General features: G+C 66.1%; 1 protein-coding gene across 1 annotated transcript; it reads left to right on the forward strand.

Moving 5' to 3' along the window:
- Positions 1 to 7,374: 7,374 nt before the first annotated feature.
- On the forward strand, positions 7,375 to 12,878 carry LOC142830523 (Krueppel-like factor 4). The gene is made up of 3 exons (XM_075935801.1): positions 7,375 to 7,570; positions 8,166 to 9,003; positions 9,620 to 12,878. Exons 1-3 carry the CDS (start codon positions 7,490 to 7,492, stop codon positions 9,793 to 9,795), a joined length of 1,095 nt encoding a protein of 364 aa, XP_075791916.1. The 5' UTR covers positions 7,375 to 7,489; the 3' UTR covers positions 9,796 to 12,878.
- Positions 12,879 to 19,402: the final 6,524 nt, after the last annotated feature.

The following is a 19,402-nucleotide window of genomic DNA, read 5'->3' on the forward strand; positions in this document are numbered from 1 at the left end:
GTGTCCCCAGAGAGTAGCTAATCAGGGCAGGACACAAGCAGGCGGGAGGGAAAAGTCCCTTCTGGGCTGCATGGCGAGCGTGCTTAATACGGACGCGGGATCATTAAATGCCACTTCCTGGAACACAATGAGAACGCCACGTGAAAGCGGCTTGCTCCCAAGAATGGACCGTCCCAGAGTCGGAGGGTGCGTTCGGGAGGCTGCGTGGGGGTGAAGTGTGCATTGGTGTCCGTGTGCAGCTACGCTGTGTGGCGCAGCAGGGGCTCCCGAATGTCACGACTTCCCATGGACCGGGCGTGTGTCCTCTTTCCTCCCCTGCATAGTCACAACCTGATGCCCGTGTCTGGCTGCAGGCTGCAGCTGTTCTGTGCGGCTGTGCAGGCGAGGGTGGTGCACCACGTGTGTGCCTGGTGAGTGTGGTGTGATTTCTTTAATGGTGCACATGCTGCGCACGAGGAGCGTGCATGGGCTTCACAGAGCCGTGTGTAGTGTCCTGTGGGAAATAAGACGACACAGAAACATCTCCTCTGCTCAGAGCTCTACCCTGCAGAACGTCTGCGCACGGCAGTTTCGAATTCCTGGTGGCACGTTGCAGAGACAGGCACTGCCCACGAGAGAGTGGGGAGCCCACGAGGGGTGTCCACGTGGCTGCAATGGACCAGCACGGCTCTTCTGGAACACCTCTCCGTGTGCACACGCTGCTCCCGAATTAAAGTGATTCCGGAATCATGCCACTTCTTTGGAAGCGCACCAGCTGTGCCCGGGACTTGCTCTGCATTTCCACATGCAAACGGGCCCTGGGGGACTTTCACCCTTGGGTGTCCTGGAGAGCGCTCTTGCCTGGAGCTCCATATAGCCCCAGAGCATGTCTCTCTCACCCACAGGAGCTGGGCCAATGAAAGGTCTGAGCAAACCCTTGCGTCTCTTTCTCATCTCGGGATCAGCAGGCTACACCACCCTGCATGTACGCAGGTTACACCCCACCTGTCCCAATGCTCCCCAAGCTGCCCCACAGGCCTGTCTGCGTGGGCCAGGATCACACCCCCTGTGTGAAAACCGAGCAGACGCCCCCCAAAGCAGGCATGCCGTATCCCCTCTGCTCCGCAGCCATGGGCCAGAACAGCTGGGACCCTCGCTGCGCCCTCACAGCTCATGGCACCCGAAACAGGCTTTGGAGGTTAGAACTTTGGAGCGTTAGCAGAAAAGGACCTGGGGATAACAGAGGAGGAGAAGCTGGATAGGTGTCAACAGGGCGCCTTGGTAGCCAAGAAGGCTAATGGCATATTAGGGTGCATTAGGAGGAGCATGGCCAGCAGATCCAGAGACGTCATCATTCCCCTTTATTCGGCTCTGGTGAGGCCACATCTGGGCTGCGTCTAGACTGGCAAGTTTTTCTGCAAGAACTTGCCAGCTGTCTACACTGGCCGCGTGATTTTGCACAAAAGCCCTGACGTTCTACTGTCCGAAATCAGTGCTTCTTGCGCAAATGCTTTGGTGTTCCCATTCGGGCAAAAGCCCTTTTCCGGAAATGTTTTTGCACAAGAGGGCCAGTGCAGACGCTAAAAACTGTTTTGCGCAAAAAAGCCCCGATGGTGAAAATGGCGCTGGGGGCTTTCTTGATTGTCACGGATGCTTTTCCGCAAAAAGGGCTTTTGTGGAAAAGCGCCCGTGCCAATCTAGAATAGTGATAGAAATGTAGCCGTGTGAGTCTGGTGAAGCTGAAGCAAAATGCAGGACAATGTAGCACTTTAAAGACTAACAAGGTGGTTTATTAGATGATGAGCTTTCGTGGGAAGTGGGTCTGGCCCAGGAAAGCTCATCATCTAATAAACCACCTTGTTAGTCTTTAAAGTGCTACACGGTCCTGTCTTTTGCGTGCCAATCTAGATGCTCTTTTCCGCAAATGCTTTTAACGGAAAAACTTTTCTGTTAAAAGCATTTGCGGAAAATCATGCCAGTGTAGACGTAGCCCTGGAGTGTTGTGTCCAGTTCTGGGCCCCCTGTTACAGAAAGGATGTGACACATTGGAGAGGGTCCAGCGGAGAGCGACCAAAATGCTGAGGGGGCTGGAGCACATGACCTACGAGGAGAGGCTGAGGGATTTGGGCTTGTTCAGTCTGCAGAAGAGAAGAGCGAGGGGGGATTTGAGAGCAGCCTTCAACTCCCTGCAGGGGGGTTCCAAAGAGGCTGGCGAGAGGCTGTTCTCAGTGGGGGCAGGTGGCAGAACAAGGAGCGATGGGCTCAAGTTGCGGTGGGAGAGGTCCAGGTTGGATATTAGGAAAAACTCTTTCCCTAGGCGGGTGGGGAAGCGCTGGGCTGGGTTCCCTAGGGAGGGGGTGGAATCTCCATCCCTAGAGGTGTTTAAGTCCCGGCTTGACCAAGCGCTGGCTGGGATGATTGAGTTGGGATTGGTCCTGCTTTGGGCAGGGGGCTGGACCTGATGCCTCCTGAGATCTCCTCCAGCCCTGGGATTCTGTGATACTACAAGAGGTTGGGCTGTTCCCCCTTGTGTATTCCTTAGGAAGGAGGCCTGGAAGGGGCGATTGGCGTGGGGTTATTTTGGGAATTGTTCTTTTCTGCCTCAGTTTTGCATTAGAAATCAGCTTGATCTACCCTGGAGGACACTCTGGTAATTGGAGAATAATAGCAGAAGGGACAAGTGACTCCTGGACTCTTTGAAACACTCTGGTAAATCCTATTTAACTATTATGTTTAATAAACATCTGGGAGAAAGAGCCTCTTTGTGTAAAGTTCACAACCTCCCCCTCCATACACTTTCAGTTAAAGAGTGAGAATGTGTCCAGTTTATAGCTCATGTATGAGTCTCATGATAATTATTGGCTTCCTCCAAGCCCCTGCTCCTGGAGTCACGTGGACAATTGCAACATTTGTCCTGCAAGGAAAATGAGTTTTCAGGCCTTGTGGCGGGGGAGAAAGCCCCGAACGTGCCCCTGAAAGGCTCCAGAACAGAAGGCAGCTCAGGAAACCAAACCTGCTCCTCTGACTCCCGCCCTCCCGTGGCAAAGCCGATTTCGTGGCGGGTGAGCATGTGGTCATCACAAAGAAGCCGAAAACGTCCCCTTTTCCCTCCGTGTCACCACGTCACTGACCTTCGCCACCTCTGGGCAGCTGGCCGCCCAGTGAGGCCTGGATCCTGGCTGGCTGCAGGTGTGTTGAGACCACCCTGGGGGGCTTAGGCTGCAGTGGGGGCTCTGCAGGTGCGAGGAGTGCAGGAGGAGGCCACGAGTTTGCGGGGGAGCCGAGAATGTCTGCTCATCCCGGCGTCTCCCACAAGGCCCCTGTTCTCACCCGTGGGAACCAGCCGCCGGTGCCCTCGGCCCACCCGGGCCCTGCACAACGGGTGTAGTCGCCCGTGCGGCTGGGCCCCGCTGCCTCTCGTGCACACAGCCTCTTGCTTTGAGTTTTCCTGCAACAGTGAAAGTTAATGGGGGGGGGAGGGTGCCGTTAGCGTGTAATAGAGGAAGAGAGGTAAAAAGGGCAGGAAATTTGCACCAAGTCCATTTCCCCTTGGCCCGGGGCCGCTGCTCATTCCGGATCTGGATTTGCGTAGGCAGAGTTAAAAATAACGGGTATAAAAGAGAAAGGCGAAGGGCCGAGAGAGCCCCACAACAAACCAGCCCCCAGCCGCAGCACAGAAGCACAACTGGCTGCCAGCAGGGCCAGCCAGAGATCAAAGCAGAGCCCGCCCCACGCAGAGCAGGCAGCCTAGAGGGGAGGGTGCATCTGTGTGTGAGTGCACACGTGTGCGTGCACGTGTGTGTGTGTGAGCGTGCGTTGATGTGCACGGTTGTGAGTCTGTGCATGTTTGGCCACACTTCCATCGCTTGTCACACCCATCGCCTTTTGTTGAAATGAACTAAACTCTGTATGTGTGTGTGATTGTGTGTGTGTGATTGTGTGTATGTTTGTGATCATGTGTGTGTGATTGTGTGTATGTTTGTGATCGTGTGTGTGTGATTGTGTGTATGTTTGTGATCGTGTGAGTGTGATTGTGTACACCGTATCCACAGGCCAGATCTGTGCACTACTTTCCCTTGAATTACGTTTTTCTAGCTCTTCCTTGCCCTAGAGAAGGAGCAGGCACGTCTAATCCTGCCTTGGGCCGGGTGCTGGACTGGCTGACTCCTGAGGTTTAGGGTTCTGATCCCTAACCGGGGTAGAGGGGGCTGCCTGGGAAGACTCCTGGGCCTGACTGGCTGTCAGTTTTTACGAATGTTTTGGGCACCTCGCACGGGAGCTGGCCTGTTTGCCGCAGGCGCAGAGTCGGCAACATCTATGGAGCATTTGAGTGGGTGTGTCTGTCCCTCTGTCCGTGCGTCTGTCTGCTCCGGGACTCCTCCTAACGGCGAGGCCTAGGATCTCCCAACTCGGCCTCCAGCGCCCTCTGCCCATAACGTAAAGCGAGGTCGGGGCTTGGGTGGACCAGGACAATGGGATGAGCCAGGGATGGGCCTGCTCCTCTTAAAGCCAACCAGGAAAGAGACCAAGTCCCCAGGCAGGTGAAAGGGGCTGGCCGGGGGCACCCCCCTTCCTGGACTGTCCCAGCCCTGAGCCTCCCGCCTCAGGAACCCTTTAGGGCCAGCAGGGGGCTGAGGGACATGGCTGGCCCTTCCCCTTGGTGAGCAGGAGAGGAAAGTGCCCAGTTTGCTGGGGAGCGCAGGGGGCAGAGGAACATGGACCTGTCCCAGCCAGGGCACATGCCCCCTCCCCCGCTGGAGCTGAGCAGAGGCCCGTCTCGCCTGGCCCCGCGCTGCTGCGGTGACCGAGGACAGGCTGTTTCCTCCCCGGCAGCCTGCGCCCTGCACCCCCAGCAAGGGCTGAGACGCAGCCTGGGCCCCGGGGCTGTATTTCCAAGGCCCAGTGGAGGGAGGGACCCGAGCGAGGGGGATCTCGGGGCTGGCAGCGATGGCGCAGCGCGCTCGGACACGCGGCGGGGCGGGAGGGGACCGGGCGAAGGCTGCGGAACTCCCGGCCTCTGGAAAAGCCGCAAAGGCTCCTAGGCTGAAGGGCCCGGCCCGGCCCGCCCCTCCCCCACCCGCCGCGGCCACTCCCGGCGATTCACAGCGCACCCCAGAGCCACCGGGCAACGCGGGGAATGAACCCCCCCCGGCCCGGCCCTCCCCCCAACCCCCAACGTGCCCCGCGGCTGGCTGGCAGCGCAGCGGGCCGAACCCAGCCGGGCCCCCGCGGGGCTGACGGCCCGCTCGCTGGCGCTGGGGCTGCGGGTTCGGACCCGGGCTGGGGCGGCAGCGGCTCTGGCCGGGCGATAACATTGTGTTTGTTCCCGGCAGCGGGGGAAAGCTGCCGGGAGCCGATAAGAACCGGTGGCTCCGGGCTGGGCTGCGGCGCTTCCCCGCCTGCGGGACCCCCCGGGCATTGCAGGGGGGCAGCGTCCCAGGCAGGGGCTGTAGCGACCGTCCGCCCCACACCTTGCCAGCTGCCCCCCAAGCCGGGGGGCTTGCTCGGCGCGCTCCGCCCCCGCGGTCGGTGCAGTTAAAGCAGAGCATCCTGCCCCGGGCCCCCTGGGAGCCGAGAACAGCCCCAGCGGGGCCGGTGTTGGGAGCTGCGGGAGCGGGGTCTGTCCCCTCTGTCGTCCCCCCCCCCCCCCCGGCGTCTCTGCCTCGCTGCCCCCGGTGTCAGAGGGGCGGGTTCACCTGGAAAGGGGCCGGGGCAGAGGGGCTGCCGGCTGCGCGCCGGAACTCCGGGCACTCTCGGGCCCGCGTGGGAGATTCCCCGGGCTCCGGCCGGCTCCCCCCGCCTGCCCGGCCGAGGGCTTTGGAGAGACTCCGGCGGGGACGGGGAGGGGGCTGGTCTCTCGCTGCTGAGGCGAGCCCGCTCTCCCCTCTGGTGTGTGGCTGCGGACCGCGGGCCTGCCACCGCTGTCCGGGGAGCGGTGTGGGGCAGCAGGGCGGTTACTCTTGTCGCGGGCCGCGGGGGAGCCAGCCGCGCTCTGGGCCAGGTGGCCGGGCTGGAAAGCCCCGCGGAGCGCGGCTCGGGCAGATAACCTTATCTCTGCCCCGCAGCCAGCAGCAAGGGCGCGTTCCCGGCACCGGCTGGAGCCGGGCCAGCCACGCACTGCACTGCACGCGGGATCTGCCGGCCCGGAGCTCCCCGGAGCTCCCCGCAGGGCTCGGAACCCGCCCATGCCCTGAATCTGAGCCCTGAATCTGAGCCCCACACTCAGCCTAGACCCTGAACCCCAAGCCCCCAGCCCGGCCCCAAACCCGATTCTTCAGCCCGGCCCCCCGCATCCGAGCCATCTCCCCCCCGCACCAGGTGCACTGATGGGCGTAGGGTTTGCACAGGGCAGGCTCGCAGCGCAGCTGAGATCAGCAGCCGGAGCAATGGGGGGCGGGGGAATTTGATAGAAGGGCAATTCTCGCCGCACACTGCGCCTTGCGCGCGCACAGGGCACCTTACACGCACTGAGCCTTGCGCGTGCACAGGGCACCTTACACGCACTGAGCCTTGCGCGGGCACATTGCGTCTTGCACGCACTGCGCCTTGCGCGCGCACAGGGCACCTTACAGCACTGAGCCTTGCGCGGGCACATTGCGCTTTACACGCACTGCGCCTTGCGCGCGCACAGGGCACCTTACACGCACTGAGCCTTGCGCGGGCACATTGCGCCTTGCACGCACTGCTCCTTGCGCGGGCACATTGCGCCTTACACGCACAGAACCTTACGCGGGCACATTGCGCCTTACACGCACTGAACGTTACGCGGGCACATTGCGCCTTGCACGCACTGAGCCTTGCGCGGGCACATTGCTCCTTACAGGCACTGCACCATGCGCACCCTGTCCCATTTGCCCGCACAAGTTGCGCCTTGCGCGCGCACGCCCGGCTCTGTGTGCCAAGGCGCTGAGACTCGCATCCCCAGAACAAGACGCTAATCGCTGTGGACAGACAAGGCGCACGCCCTAGTTAGCGCAGTCAGCTGGAGTGGGAAGAACTCGTCAGACACCGTCACAGAAAACCAGAGGGCTCGGGGTGCCCAGCCCCAGCACACGTGCGCGCACCTGGCACGCGCGCACACACACGCTCCGGTTCACACCCCCTCGGCGCTACACGGAGCCCGCCCGGATTCCTGTCTGGCTCAGATCTGTTGGGAGCAGCCCCCCCCATCTCCTCCAGGCGCCGGCCCTTGCCCCCGGGGCTGCCCGCGTTTCCCGGGCTTGCAGCCAGCGGGCCGGACCCGGGCCTCTGCCCCGCAGCAACTCGCGGCCCCACGCGGGGCGGCTCTGCGCGGGGGCGGGGCGGGGGCGTGCCCGTGGCCGCTGTGGCCAATGGGCTGAGCAGGTCTGTGCCCAGCCGAACAGGTGCGGGCCAATGAGGGCGCGAGGGGGCTGTTAACAGCTGGAGAGCCGGCCCGGGCCGCGCTAGAGCGGGGCTGTTCGGAGAGTCCCTGAGGCCGCGGGAGCTTCCAGCCCCTCGCCTGCCCGTGCGCCCCCGGGGCCAGCGCGCCATGGCCGGCGCCGCGCTCCCGCCCATCGCCACCTTTGCCGGCCTGCTGCCCACGGAGGACAAGCCGGGGCTGCTGCTCCAAGTAAGGGGGGGGAGGGCTGGAGAAAGGCGGTCGGGGCTCTGTAGGGACCCGGGTGCGTCTGGGGGGGCGGCGCGGAGTGGCCGGGAAGTTTGGGTAGGGGCTGTAGTAACGCCAGCGGGGCAGTGCAGCGCACGGGGGCGGCCAGGCGGGAGGTAGAGAGGGCGCTGGGGGGGCTCGGCTGGGGGGAGCGGGAAGGCTGGGGGCAGAGGGAGCCCTGTGGGGGCGGCCAGGCTGCGGGAGAGGGAGCCTGGCGGGGCCGGCTAGGGGAGACCAGGCGGCCCTGGGGAGCTGTCCCACGCGCTGCGCAGGAGCGGACGCCCGGCGGGCCAGGAGTGAGTCGCTCCTTTGGGCGCGGAGCGGGTTGACCCCAGGGGGCAGCGGCCTGGGAGGGGGGGTGTCCCGGGCTGGCCTAGCGGTCTGGGGGTACTTGCGGGCCACCTGACCCAATTCGAGGGGGTCTGGCTGACGCGCGCGCCAGACGCGCCCTGCTCTGCCGGGGTCCCGTCGCCACCAAGCGCGACCCGCTTCTGCGGTGGGGTGCCCGGCCCTGGACTCTGGGGCGCCCGGCCCTGACCGCCCCTTCTCCGCTCTGCAGGGTCAGCCGTTCCGCTTCCCCGCCATGGAGGGCGGCTGCGCCGGGATCAAGCGGGAGGAGGACGAGCTGGGCCAGTTCGTGGACCTGGATTTCATCCTGGCGCACAGCGCCAGCCAGCCGCACGGCCCTGCCTATCCGCTGCCCGACACCCCGGAGAGCTGCGGTCCCGCCGGCGACAGCGATGGCTCCTACGCGCCCCCCGGCAGGCTGGGGGCCCCCTACCCCGAGAGCCACAGCTACATGGCCGAGCTGCTCACGGCGGAGCTGTCCGGGCGGGAGTACGCGGAGCTGTGCGCCTCCGGCGGGCTGCCCCCGGAGCACAGGGCGCCGCTGGGGGCCCGCATCAAGACGGAGCCGGAGGAGGAGCGGGCGTGCCTGCTGGGCCCGGCGGGCGGGTACCTGGGGCCCGGCGCCCGGGACCACGCGCCCTTTGGGATGCAGCCGCAGCCCCACGCGCCCCACGGCTTCCCCCCGCGGCTGGGGCCCCCCGAGGAGCCGGGCCTGGCGCTGGGCGACTTGCACCCGGGCCGGGCCGCCCCGCACTACGCGCGGCCCCCGCCCTGCTACGCGCCCCACTTCGCCGCCCCCCTGCCGGCCCAGTTCCACGGACACTTCAGCCTGTTCCGGGAGCCGCTGCCCGGGCTGCTGGTGACGCCGCCCCACTCGCCGGGCCTGGAGTTCTGCCCCCCCGCCGGTCCCCCGGGAGACTGCAAAGCCAAGCGCGGCCGCCGGGCCTGGGCCAGGAAGCGCACGGCCGCGCACAGCTGCGACTACCCCGGCTGCGGCAAGACCTACACCAAGAGCTCGCACCTCAAGGCGCACATGCGGACGCACACGGGTAAGGAGACCCCGGGGCGCGGCTCCGCCCGGACTCCCCCAGCACCCGAACCCCCGCAGGGCTCCCCCGGGGCGCTGCTCCGCCCTGACCCCCCCGGCGCCCGAACCCCCCCAGGGCTCCGTTGCGCCCTGATCCCCCCCCACCCCCAGGGTTCCCCCGGGGCGCGGCTCCGCCCGGACTCCCCCAGCACCCGAACCCCCCCAGGGCTCCCCCGGGGCGCGGCTCCGCCCGGACCCCCCCAGCACCCGAACCCCCCCAGGGCTCCCCCGGGGCGCGGCTCCGCCCGGACCCACCCCAGCACCCGAACCCCCCCAGGGCTCCCCCGGGGCGCGGCTCCGCCCGGACCTCCCTCCCTTAGCGCTCTCCGGCCAGCTCCTGTCCACCCGCCAGCGCACTTGGGGTGCCCGACTCCCCCCTGCCTCCCTTCCCAGGGCTCGCGGGCGAGGGGAGTCCTCCTTTGGCGGGGCTGTGGGATTCCGGGGGGCGGGGACCGGGAGCAGGAAAGGGGGCCCGATCCCGCCCCACAAGCCGGACACGGAGGGCGGGCAGGCTCCGTGCCCCGCGCAGGGAGCCCCCCGGCTGCTCCCCGCCCCCCACAGCTAACCCTTGCCCGCAGGCGAGAAGCCCTACCACTGCAGCTGGGAGGGCTGCGGCTGGAAGTTCGCCCGCTCCGACGAGCTGACCCGGCACTACCGCAAGCACACGGGGCACCGGCCCTTCCACTGCCACCTGTGCGAGCGCGCCTTCTCCCGCTCCGACCACCTGGCGCTGCACATGAAGCGACACCTGTGAGCGGCCAGAGACTGCCCGGCCCGGCCCGGCCCGGCCCGGCCCCGGGCCCCTCGGATGTTACTGTAGGGCGGGGCCTCCCCTGTGGACAAAACCCTCCTCCAGCTGCAGACGGGGGAGCACCTGGCTCGCCCCTCCAGAGGGAGCCGGTCCGGCCGGCCGAGCCCCAGGCAGCGTGGCGGGGGCTCCCCAGCGTGTCCCTGCTCGCCAGGGCCCGTCCCGCCCAGGGCCGCCCTGCGCTTTCTCGGCAGGGCTCCCGCTGCGGGGTGAATGTGGAGAGGAGGGTGGGAAGCAAGTGCCCCAGCTGGGAAACCCCTGGGGGGGGGGAGGGGGGAGCCTGCCAGTGCCAGCCAACCAGCCCTAGCTCCCAACCCCCCGCGGCCAGGCTGCTTCCTAAACTTTGTGAAAGAGCCGCAGTTGGGTCCCCGCCGGTTCCCAAGCCCCCTTGGCCAGGCGGGGGCGGGGGCGGGGGCGGGTTGGAAGGAGCTGTGGGGCCCCCCAATTGACATTTTGCTGCTTGGGCACTTGGAAATGTTCCTCCCCCGTTTGCAAACCCTTGTGCTGGGATGGAAAATAAAGGCCTGCCCCGGAGTCGGCCGAGCTGGCGTTGCCCCTTTCTCCGGGCTGGGCGCCGAGGCGGGCTGGCTGGCTGGAGCCGGCGCGCGGGCTGGGGAGGGCTGGCTACGCCCTTGGCCTTGTGGCTTGGCCCCGTGCGTGAGCGGCAGCACTTCGGAGCGCGCAGGCGTGTCACTTATGGCACGGCCCCTGCCTCGGTTTCCCCATTTGGCAGACGTGGCAGTCAAGGCGTGGGGTGACAGGACCTGCCCGTGGCAAGTCTGGGCCGAAGGGCTGGTGTCCCTGTCCTGTGCGCCAGCCGCTGGACCCCGCAGCGCAGAGGGACCCAGCCGTCCTGCCCCCCGTGCCAGCCCCGCCCCCAGCTACCTGCTGGTTTCACTCCACTGAGGTTTCCTTCTGCATTACTGGCCAGTGACTAAGGCGGCCTTGTTGGCACGGCCCAAGCCCAGCCAGCAGGTCTGGCTCCATCCCTCCCACGGCCAATTACCCATGACACATGCATGGCCCAGAGGGCTGGGGCTTGCACAGACCTGACAGGGAGTCCCTGTGCAGCCAGAATATTGCCTGGGCCAGAGAACCTGCCAGGTGGCTGCACGCAGCCAGGGGCAGCCCCTGTGCCCCCAGCAGGGCCAGGCAGGGGCCATCCCCTCCCCGCAGGGTCCCAAGGGCCCTGCCCCGGTTCTCCCCGTACAGCCGAAAGGAGCTGCACCCTTGTCAAGGGCTGGGCCCTGCTCATGACTCAGGCCCCTCCTAGGGGTGCAGCAGGCTGGGGAAAAGGTGTTGCAGCCTTACCGGGCTGCGTGCGTGTGCACACGCCTCCCTCCGTGTGTGCGCACATGTGTCCATGGGGGAGGGGGTGCACCAGCTAGCTGGGAGCTGGCCAGGGTGACCCTCTGGCTGGCTCCCTGGCCGTTGCTGCCTGCTCCCCCGTGGGGCTGGCATGGAGGCAGCAGGGGCAATCCAGCTCCTTCCCAAGCCCTGGGCTGAGCCCCAGTCGCAGCGGGGCTGAACCTGTCCCACCTGCAGGGCTGCCCCTTTGGCTGGGAGGGGGTGGTCCTTCCTAGCTCCCCAAGGGCCTGCCCCATGGATGGTTTGCCCTCCAGGCTGGGGGGTGGGTCTCAGGAGCTGACTTGGAGCCCCAGGCCATCTGGGAAGGGGGGAGGAGGAGGAGCAAGGGCGGGCGCAGGAGCTGGGACGTTCCTTGAGCGTTGCGGGGGCCTGGGGTTTTCCTGCCTGCAAACCCTTCCCCACGCTGGTCTGTTCTGCCCAGCTGCTCGCAGCCCTGATGGAGCCCGGCAGCCCAGCTCTGGGGCGAGGGCACCTAAAACGGGCCCAGCTGGGCACGGGTCTCACAAAGCCCCACTGCTCCCCCAAACCAGCAGCGCCTCTCGGAGGCAGGATCCCTGCAGCAGAGCCCCAGAGGGTGGCCGGCATGAGCTAGTGGGCCTGACTCAGGGGGATTTGCCTGCCCAGCCCAGGGCCCCTGTCCTGAGAGCACTGCCCACCCCTCGGCCTGCTGTGCCACCGAGCCGGGCTCCAGGTGGGAGCTGCTGCCGGAGACTTGCCTGGAGCTGGCAGGCTGAGGCCTAGGCTGGGAAGGTGGGGCTGTTTGGTTAGGTGGTGAGTCAGGCGGGGAAGCCAGCTGGGTGGTGTGTCTGATCTCTGGCTGGGGGTTGATCTCCAGGGGAAGGTGTGTGTGTAATCCCGGGCGGGGTTATTTCCCAGGCTGGCTGGTTTCTGCAGCCTTCCTGTTACACTGGACTGGCTGGGTCCCTGGCCTCAGAAGCCAGAGTGCCAGCTCAGCCGCCTGCCCGGGGAAAAGCCGGGGCCAGGTCCCCTTTGCTCAGCCCTGGGCCCTGCCAGGCGGGCGGGGGAGGGAAGGGAACGCCAGGCTAGGCCTGTTTCCTGCCTGCCGCTTGCCCTTGGTGTGCTGCTGAGCTGCCCGGCTGCTGTGCCAGGAGGGGTTTGCCCCTGGGGCGCCGGAGATGCAGGATCAGGGCCAGCCCTGCACCCCTGGGGCCAGCCAGCCAGGCAGTCTCCATAGGGCAGGGGCAGCCCTTGGGATTGGGATGGGGAGGGGCTCATGGGGCTCTTGAGCTTTGCACCGTAGGGTCACCCCACCACACTCCATGATGCAAAACAGTCAGTGGCCAAGCTCAGGGCTGGGCCCGCTCCTGCCCCTGGGTCAGTGCCCCCAGGGCGGCACAGAATACCTCTCAGCCGGGCTGCTCCTCAGGCCGGGGTTTGCTCAGTGCCTGCTCCACCGCCCAGCGCCACTGAAGGGGGAGTCCGGTAAGAGCCCCTGGGCAAAGCTGGGCTCTTTGGGGAACAGACTCCCCAGTTGTTGCTCACCTCCATGTGTCGGCTTTTTCCCCTCTGGGCCCTGACCCCGATGTGCAGGGGGGGACCCCAGACCTGGGGGTAGATGGGGCAAGATCCTGCCTGGCCCACGCCAAGTCCCCTTTGGAGAGGCTGTCCAGGCTGGTTCGGTGTCTGCTGGCCTCATACCAGTGGCTGGAGCAGGGCAGGGATAGGCTGGAGGTCTATATATGATGGAGCAGGTATAGGACTGAGGTCCTAGGGCTCTGGTCAAGGTCCTGTGAGCAGGGATATGATCGAGGTCTATACAATCATGATGGGGTGGAGAAAGTGACAAAAGAAAAGTTTTTGACTAGTTCCCATAACACAAGAACTAGGGGTCACCAAATGAAATTCATAGGTAGCAGGCTTATCCCAAACAAAGGGAAGTATTTTTTCACCCAGCACACAAGTCAACCTGTGGAACTCCTCGCCAGAGGATGGTGTGAAGACCAGGACTGTAACAGGTTCAAAAAAGAGCTAAATAAATCCATGGAAAACAGGTCCCTCGATGGCTGTGAGCCAGGCTGGATAGGGAGGGTGTTCCTGGCCTCTGTCAGACACTGAGAATGGGAGATGGGAGGGATCACATAGAATCGTAGAATCCTAGGACTGGAAGGGACCTCGAGAGGTCATCGAGTCCAGCCCCCCGCCCTCAAGGCAGGATCAAGCTCCGTCTACACCATCCCTGACAGATGTCTATCTAACCTGTTCTTAAATATCTCCAGAGAGGGAGATTCCACCACCTCCCTTGGCAATTTATTCCAATATTTGACCACCCTGACAGTTAGGAATTTTTTCCTAATGTCCAATCTAAACCTCCCCTGCTGCACTTTAAGCCCATTACTCCTTGTCCTGTCCTCAGAAACCAAGAGGAACAAATTTTCGCCTTCCTCCTTGTGACACCCTTTTAGATATTTGAAAACCGCTATCATGTCCCCCCTTAATCTTCTTTTTTCCAAACTAAACAAGCCCAGTTCATGAAGCCTGGCTTCATAGGTCATGTTCTCTAGACCTTTAATCATTCTTGTCGCTCTTCTCTGGACCCTTTCCAATTTCTCCACATCTTTCTTGAAATGTGGTGCCCAGAACTGGACACAGTAAATGATTATTCCTTGTTCTGTTCTCTCGCTCTGGGCAGGCAGGACCCTGGGCTAGATGGAGCTTTGGGCTGACCCAGTCTGGCTGTTCTTAGGTTCTTAATCCTGGGGGTGACACAGGGAGAGAAGAGGGGTGAGGGCCTGGGGCGGGGCAGGTGGAGGTGGAGGGGCCTGTCTGGCTGGGCCAGCCCAGCTCCTGCCCAGACACTGGTCTGTGGGTCGCTGGTTTGTCTTTCTCCCACGGGCTGGCAGCGGGTTTCAGCCCCAACCCGGCCTGTTCCCTCCCTGCGGGCGACGGCACGTGAGGCTCAGTGGAAAATGCTCCGTCGCCCGGCCCCCTGGCTGCCCCCGTGCCAAGGAGCCCAGGCATGGGCAGGGAGCAGACACGCCCTGGCTTTGCTGCTTGTGCCAGCGACTGGCCACCCCGCCTGGAGCCCACCCGAGTCCTACGGGGAGCCGTGATCCTGCCCAACACCGGCCCACCGGGGAGGGGCAGGGTGTGTCCCCAGGGAGTGGGGGAGGGGAGGCTCAGCTCTCTGGGGTGTTCTAGGAATCCAGGGCTACCGCCCTGCACGGGCCAAACGCACTCTGCTCCCCAGATCCCTGCCCCTGTCAATGGCTGGGCCTAGCCGGGCCTCGGGCCATGAGGCTGCCCTGGACTGCCCAGCAAAGGCCGGGTGTTACGGGGTGTGTGCGCTGGAGCAGCAGCCCGGTCGGCGCGACTCCTACCAGAAGGAGGTGTGAGCGGAGGCCTGGCTGCGGGGTTCCCGGGCTCTGGTCTGGGTCCCCTGCTGGCCCCCCGGCCCTGAGCGGGCTGTAGGACGGGGGCCCGCTGAGCAAAATGTGCAGGCGCACACCGCGTCGGGGGCGAGGCCTGAAATGCAGCGGCTCTTGCTCAGCGGGAGAAGCGGGCTGCAGGTGACCAGACGGAGTCCCCCAGAGACGAAGGGACGGCGCTACCCGCCAGCCCCAGCACACGGGGCCCAGGCAGGCCTGGGCGCGGCAGCCAGGAAAGTGGCACCGGTTTACTCCGCAGCTCCCACTCGGCTCTGCTTGTTCCAGGGGCTGGGGGAGGGTTTTGACTCCTGTCGGCCCCCTCCATCACCTCCCAGGGCAGCAGGGGCCACGTCCGTCCTGTGCGTCTTCCCCAGGCGGGTACGTGAGAGCTTCTTGGGCCAGGACACTGCCCGTCCTGCCCCACCAGCTTGGCATCTGTAACAGCCCTGTGCCAGTCTGGCCCCTTGCGCCTGAGTCTCTCAGTCCCTCCCTGCATGGGAATCAGTGTGACCCCCCATTTTACAGACAGGGAAACTGAGGCACGGGGCAGCTTCTCGGTGTCCCCGGGTCCCAGGGTGCCCAGTGCAGGCTGCACCCCCAGACACTTCCGAAGGAAAGCAATCCCCGAGCGGGGAGCCCTCCAGGGCAGGAGCTGGGGGCAGGCGTGGGGGGAGCAGGGCTGGGGGCCAGGTGGATCTGTGCGTGTGTTGGTGTCTGTGGCCGGGGGAGGGAGGTGGTCAGGCTCTCTTGAGAGCAGCCCACAACCCTGCTGTCCACGGGAGCCAGCCACGTGTGCCGCAGGGCGCTCGGCAGGGAAATCCCCCCTGGAGGCCAGTCTGCATGCACCGCGAATGCCAGGCCCTGTACTCCTGCGTCTGCTGAGCCTGCTCCTGCCCCTCAGGCTGGCCCATCCCCGCCCAGCTGCTCCAGACAGCCCAAAGGACACTCCCGTCTGGGCCTCTCCGGAGAAACCCCTCCCTGTGCTCCGGGGGGGACGTAGGCCTGGTAGCAGCCCCCGGAGCTGGGGTGCCCCCTGCATCCCTCCCTGCTCCGGCGGTGCCAGGGAGGGGCGGCTCGGCTCCAGGGCCCATGCCATGCCATGCTCGGCCGAGGCGGCCGACACGGGGGCTGGTTTGCTGGGGAATCTGCCGGGAGCCCCACCAGTCTGTCCGCGCCCGGCTGGGCTGGGCCTCGGGAGCTGCAGGCCTGGCGTGGCTCCCAGCCAACGCCCAGAAGGGACGGTGCCCCGCCTGGGCTCCCCTGGCAGCTCTGCAAGGGGCTGGATTCCTCCCAACAAGGGCCCCGTTGCCTCTGTGCTGCACCTGCTGCCGAGGCCCTGACCGGCCACGAGCTAAGGGCGACGCCAGCCCTGCCATGGCGGAAGGGTGGAGCTGCCCAGGGTGTCCGGCCGGGCTTCTCGCCTGGCGTGTTCCCCAGGAACGGGAGCTGGGCCCAGCCCTGGGCACTTGGCAGTATGGCTGGAGAGAGCGCACCCTGGCCCACGGCTTAGGGAAGAAGCTGAGAGCTGGGGTCAAATAGACCCTGCCGGCCCGAACTGCTACAGGGTCTAGAGCCCATCTGGGCTGCGCCTCCCCCTCTTCCTGGGAGCTTGGCCGCTGCTCTCCCATCCTACTCAACTGAGGCCTAGGAGAGCACCCGCTGTGGGGGAGCTCCTGCTACCCCAGTCACAGCCTCTCCCAGCAGGGGGCGCTGTGGGGAGTGGGGCAGGAGCACTGGCTGGTGGTAGATCCCAGGCACTGCAGCCCTGGCCTGCCCCAGCAGGGGGCGCTGTGGGGAGTGGGGCAGGAGCACTGGCTGGTGGTAGATCCCAGGCACTGCAGCCCTGGCCTGCCCCAGCAGGGGGCGCTGTGGGGAGTGGGGCAGGAGCACTGGCTGGTGGTAGATCCCAGGCACTGCAGCCCTGGCCTGCCCCAGCAGGGGGCGCTGTGGGGAGTGGGGCAGGAGCACTGGCTGGTGGTAGATCCCAGGCATGGCGCCTCCCCCAGCAGGGGGCGCTGAGGGAGCAGGGCAGAAGCGCTGGCCGGGGGCTTCAGGCAGGGGTCACTTGGAGGAGCACCCCAGGGTGTTGGCAGAGAGCGGGGCTGTTCCCACCCATTTCCCGGGCCCCGCTGCGGCGAGGAAGGGGGCGCCGTGCTAACAGGGCTGGGCTATCGCGCACGCCCCCGGGAGCTGCCTCACCCTTAGGAAACATGCGGCGCTGGGCACCTGAGTCCCCCGGGGGAGCGATAACGCTCAGCCTCACGCTCCTGGCTTGGAGTTTGCACCTGGCCCTATCGCACCTTAGTCACACACAGGGCTGGTCTGTGGCTGGGCCCCAGATAACCTGCCGGGCCACTGTTTGCACGGGGCCTCCCCCGCTAGGAGGGCAGAGGTGCCAGGTGGGCCAGGGACCAGCTCCCCCCGAGGGGCAGCAGCATGGGGGGCTGGACGCCTGTCTGCCCCGCGCACCCCGGCAGCGGGTTCGAGGGGTGCTGGGCGGGCCCTGGCCGTGCCTTGCGGGGCGCTGGCATGGGGAGGGGGCAGGGCTGATGGGGGAGCGTGGCTCCCGCTGGGCAGCGTGTTCTCCTGGGGAGCCTGTCGGCAGAGGCTCCGATCGGACCTGAGGGGGGCCCACGGCTTGGGGAGGGCAGGCAGGCCTCCTCGGTGGCTGGTCTCACACGCGCCCGGCTCCCCGGCTCCCCCAGCAGGGCGGGCAGCTCTCTGCCCAGCACAGCTTCTTGTTACGGACCAGCCTGCACCAGAGTGCCCTGCCCCCAGGGCCTGGGGGTTGCGGTGCCGGCTCTGGGGGGTGCGTCCCAGGGCCAGGTCTTCAGGGTGAGAACCCAGGAAGGATCCCGAGGTGGGGCCCGCGCAGGGCAGGGGAGCCCCAGTGGGATTGCAATCCGCTGCCCTGGGGCTGTGCCCCATTTCCACCCCCCCCCCCGGCAGAGGCAGGCAGCCTTGTGGCGCCAGCGCCAAGGGAGAGGCCTGGCTCAGAGCTCAGCCCCAGCCCGGGGAGGGGAAATGCCCCAGTGGTTCTGGCTGCTGGGGGGCTGCGGGCTGGGGAGGCGGCCAGGCCTGGCCAGCATCCCGGGGCCAGCCTCCTGCAGCACGGGGTAGGGAGGGATGGGAACCAGCCATGGCAGCACCTGAGAGCTCCGAGGGGACGTAGGGGGATAGGCCGGGGGGCTAGTCTGCTTTCCTAGGTCACTTTCTCCAGGGTGTCCCCGTCTTTCCAGAACCCCGGGGTGGAGCAGAAGGGTCACGTCCCCGGCCTTGCCCTGCCTGGGCGAGCTGGCGAGAGCGAGCCAGCGGAGACGTGGCTAGTGGCACAGAGCGCGCACCAACGGGCGGGGCTGGAATGGGGGGAAGGGGCGCAGAGCCCACAGCCGGCGGGGCTGGAGTGGGGGGGAAGGGGCGCAGAGCCCACAGCCGGCGGGGCTGGGAAGGGGGGGAAGGGGCGCAGAGCCCACAGCCGGCGGGGCTGGGAAGGGGGGGGAAGGGGCGCAGAGCCCACAGCCGGCGGGGCTGGAGTGGGGGGGAAGGGGCGCAGAGCCCACAGCCGGCGGGGCTGGGAAGGGGGGGAAGGGGCGCAGAGCCCACAGCCGGCGGGGCTGGGAAGGGGGGGAAGGGGCGCAGAGCCCACAGCCGGCGGGGCTGGGAAGGGGGGGGAAGGGGCGCAGAGCCCACAGCCGGCGGGGCTGGGAAGGGGGGGGAAGGGGCGCAGAGCCCACAGCCGGCGGGGCTGGGAAGGGGGGGAAGGGGCGCAGAGCCCACAGCCGGCGGGGCTGGGAAGGGGGGGGAAGGGGCGCAGAGCCCACAGCCGGCGGGGCTGGGAAGGGAGGGAAGGGGCGCAGAGCCCACAGCCGGCGGGGCTGGGAAGGGGGGGAAGGGGCGCAGAGCCCACAGCCGGCGGGGCTGGGAAGGGGGGGGAAGGGGCGCAGAGCCCACAGCCGGCGGGGCTGGGAAGGGGGGGAAGGGGCACAGAGCCCACAGCCGGCGGGGCTGGGAAGGGGGGGAAGGGGCGCAGAGCCCATAGCCGGCGAGGCTGGGAAGGGGGGGGAACACTACTACTAAATTCCCCAGGGGGGTTGTGGATTCTCCCCTTCTGGGGACACACACCTGCCAGGGACGGTCTAGGTGGCGCTGGGCCCTGCGCTGAGGGCGGGGGACGGGACTGGGTGACCCATGATTCCAAGCTGCCCCAGAAGCCGAGGCAGGCTGGGCCCACAGGCCTCGCTACCCCCCCCCCCCCCCGGAGTCTGACCACGCTGGGGTGCGTGTGAACCTGACGCTGGAAGGAACTGGGGGTGACAGTGACCATGACATGAAAGATTGCGCGGGTGCAAGGGGGGCGGGAGGGCAGGGGACACCCAAAAGGCGCTTTCACAAACTCCCAGGGTCCCGTGGGAAACCATCCTTAGGACAAAGGCGCTCGGCCGGGAGCCACAATGAAAGATGCAAACTAGGCAGGGCTGGGAAGAGCAAGGAGAGGAGAGGCCATTAGGGGCTCTTTAATGACCTGAGAAACCCCACGAGGAATCCTCCAGAAAGCGGATCCATGTCCCATTGCTAGGCAGGAGCAGAAAGGAACAGCCCCAGCCCCAGCCCCAGCCCCACAGGCCCCAGATCAGCAAGACTAAGGCAGAGAAGTGCCTTACCCCAGCAAGGGACATACAAGGAGCCCTAAGACAAGGTTTATAAATACATTAGCAAAGTGGCCAGGAGTCCTGTGGCACCTCATGGATACAGACTAACCGAGTAGTCTCTAGGGCTAACAGGGCTGCCTCTCTGATACA

Source organism: Pelodiscus sinensis, chromosome 9, assembly GCF_049634645.1.
Source record: "Pelodiscus sinensis isolate JC-2024 chromosome 9, ASM4963464v1, whole genome shotgun sequence".
Taxonomy (NCBI): domain Eukaryota; kingdom Metazoa; phylum Chordata; order Testudines; family Trionychidae; genus Pelodiscus; species Pelodiscus sinensis.

What these genes read in the sequence shown, in the direction of transcription:
- LOC142830523 (XM_075935801.1), top strand. Translation starts at nt 7,490, where the DNA reads ATGGCCGGCGCCGCGCTCCCGCCCATCGCCACCTTTGCCGGCCTGCTG. An exon ending in AGCCGGGGCTGCTGCTCCAA is followed by an intron (nt 7,571 to 8,165) that starts GTAAGGGGGGGG and finishes TCCGCTCTGCAG; the next exon opens with GGTCAGCCGTTCCGCTTCCC. An exon ending in GCACATGCGGACGCACACGG is followed by an intron (nt 9,004 to 9,619) that starts GTAAGGAGACCC and finishes CCTTGCCCGCAG; the next exon opens with GCGAGAAGCCCTACCACTGC.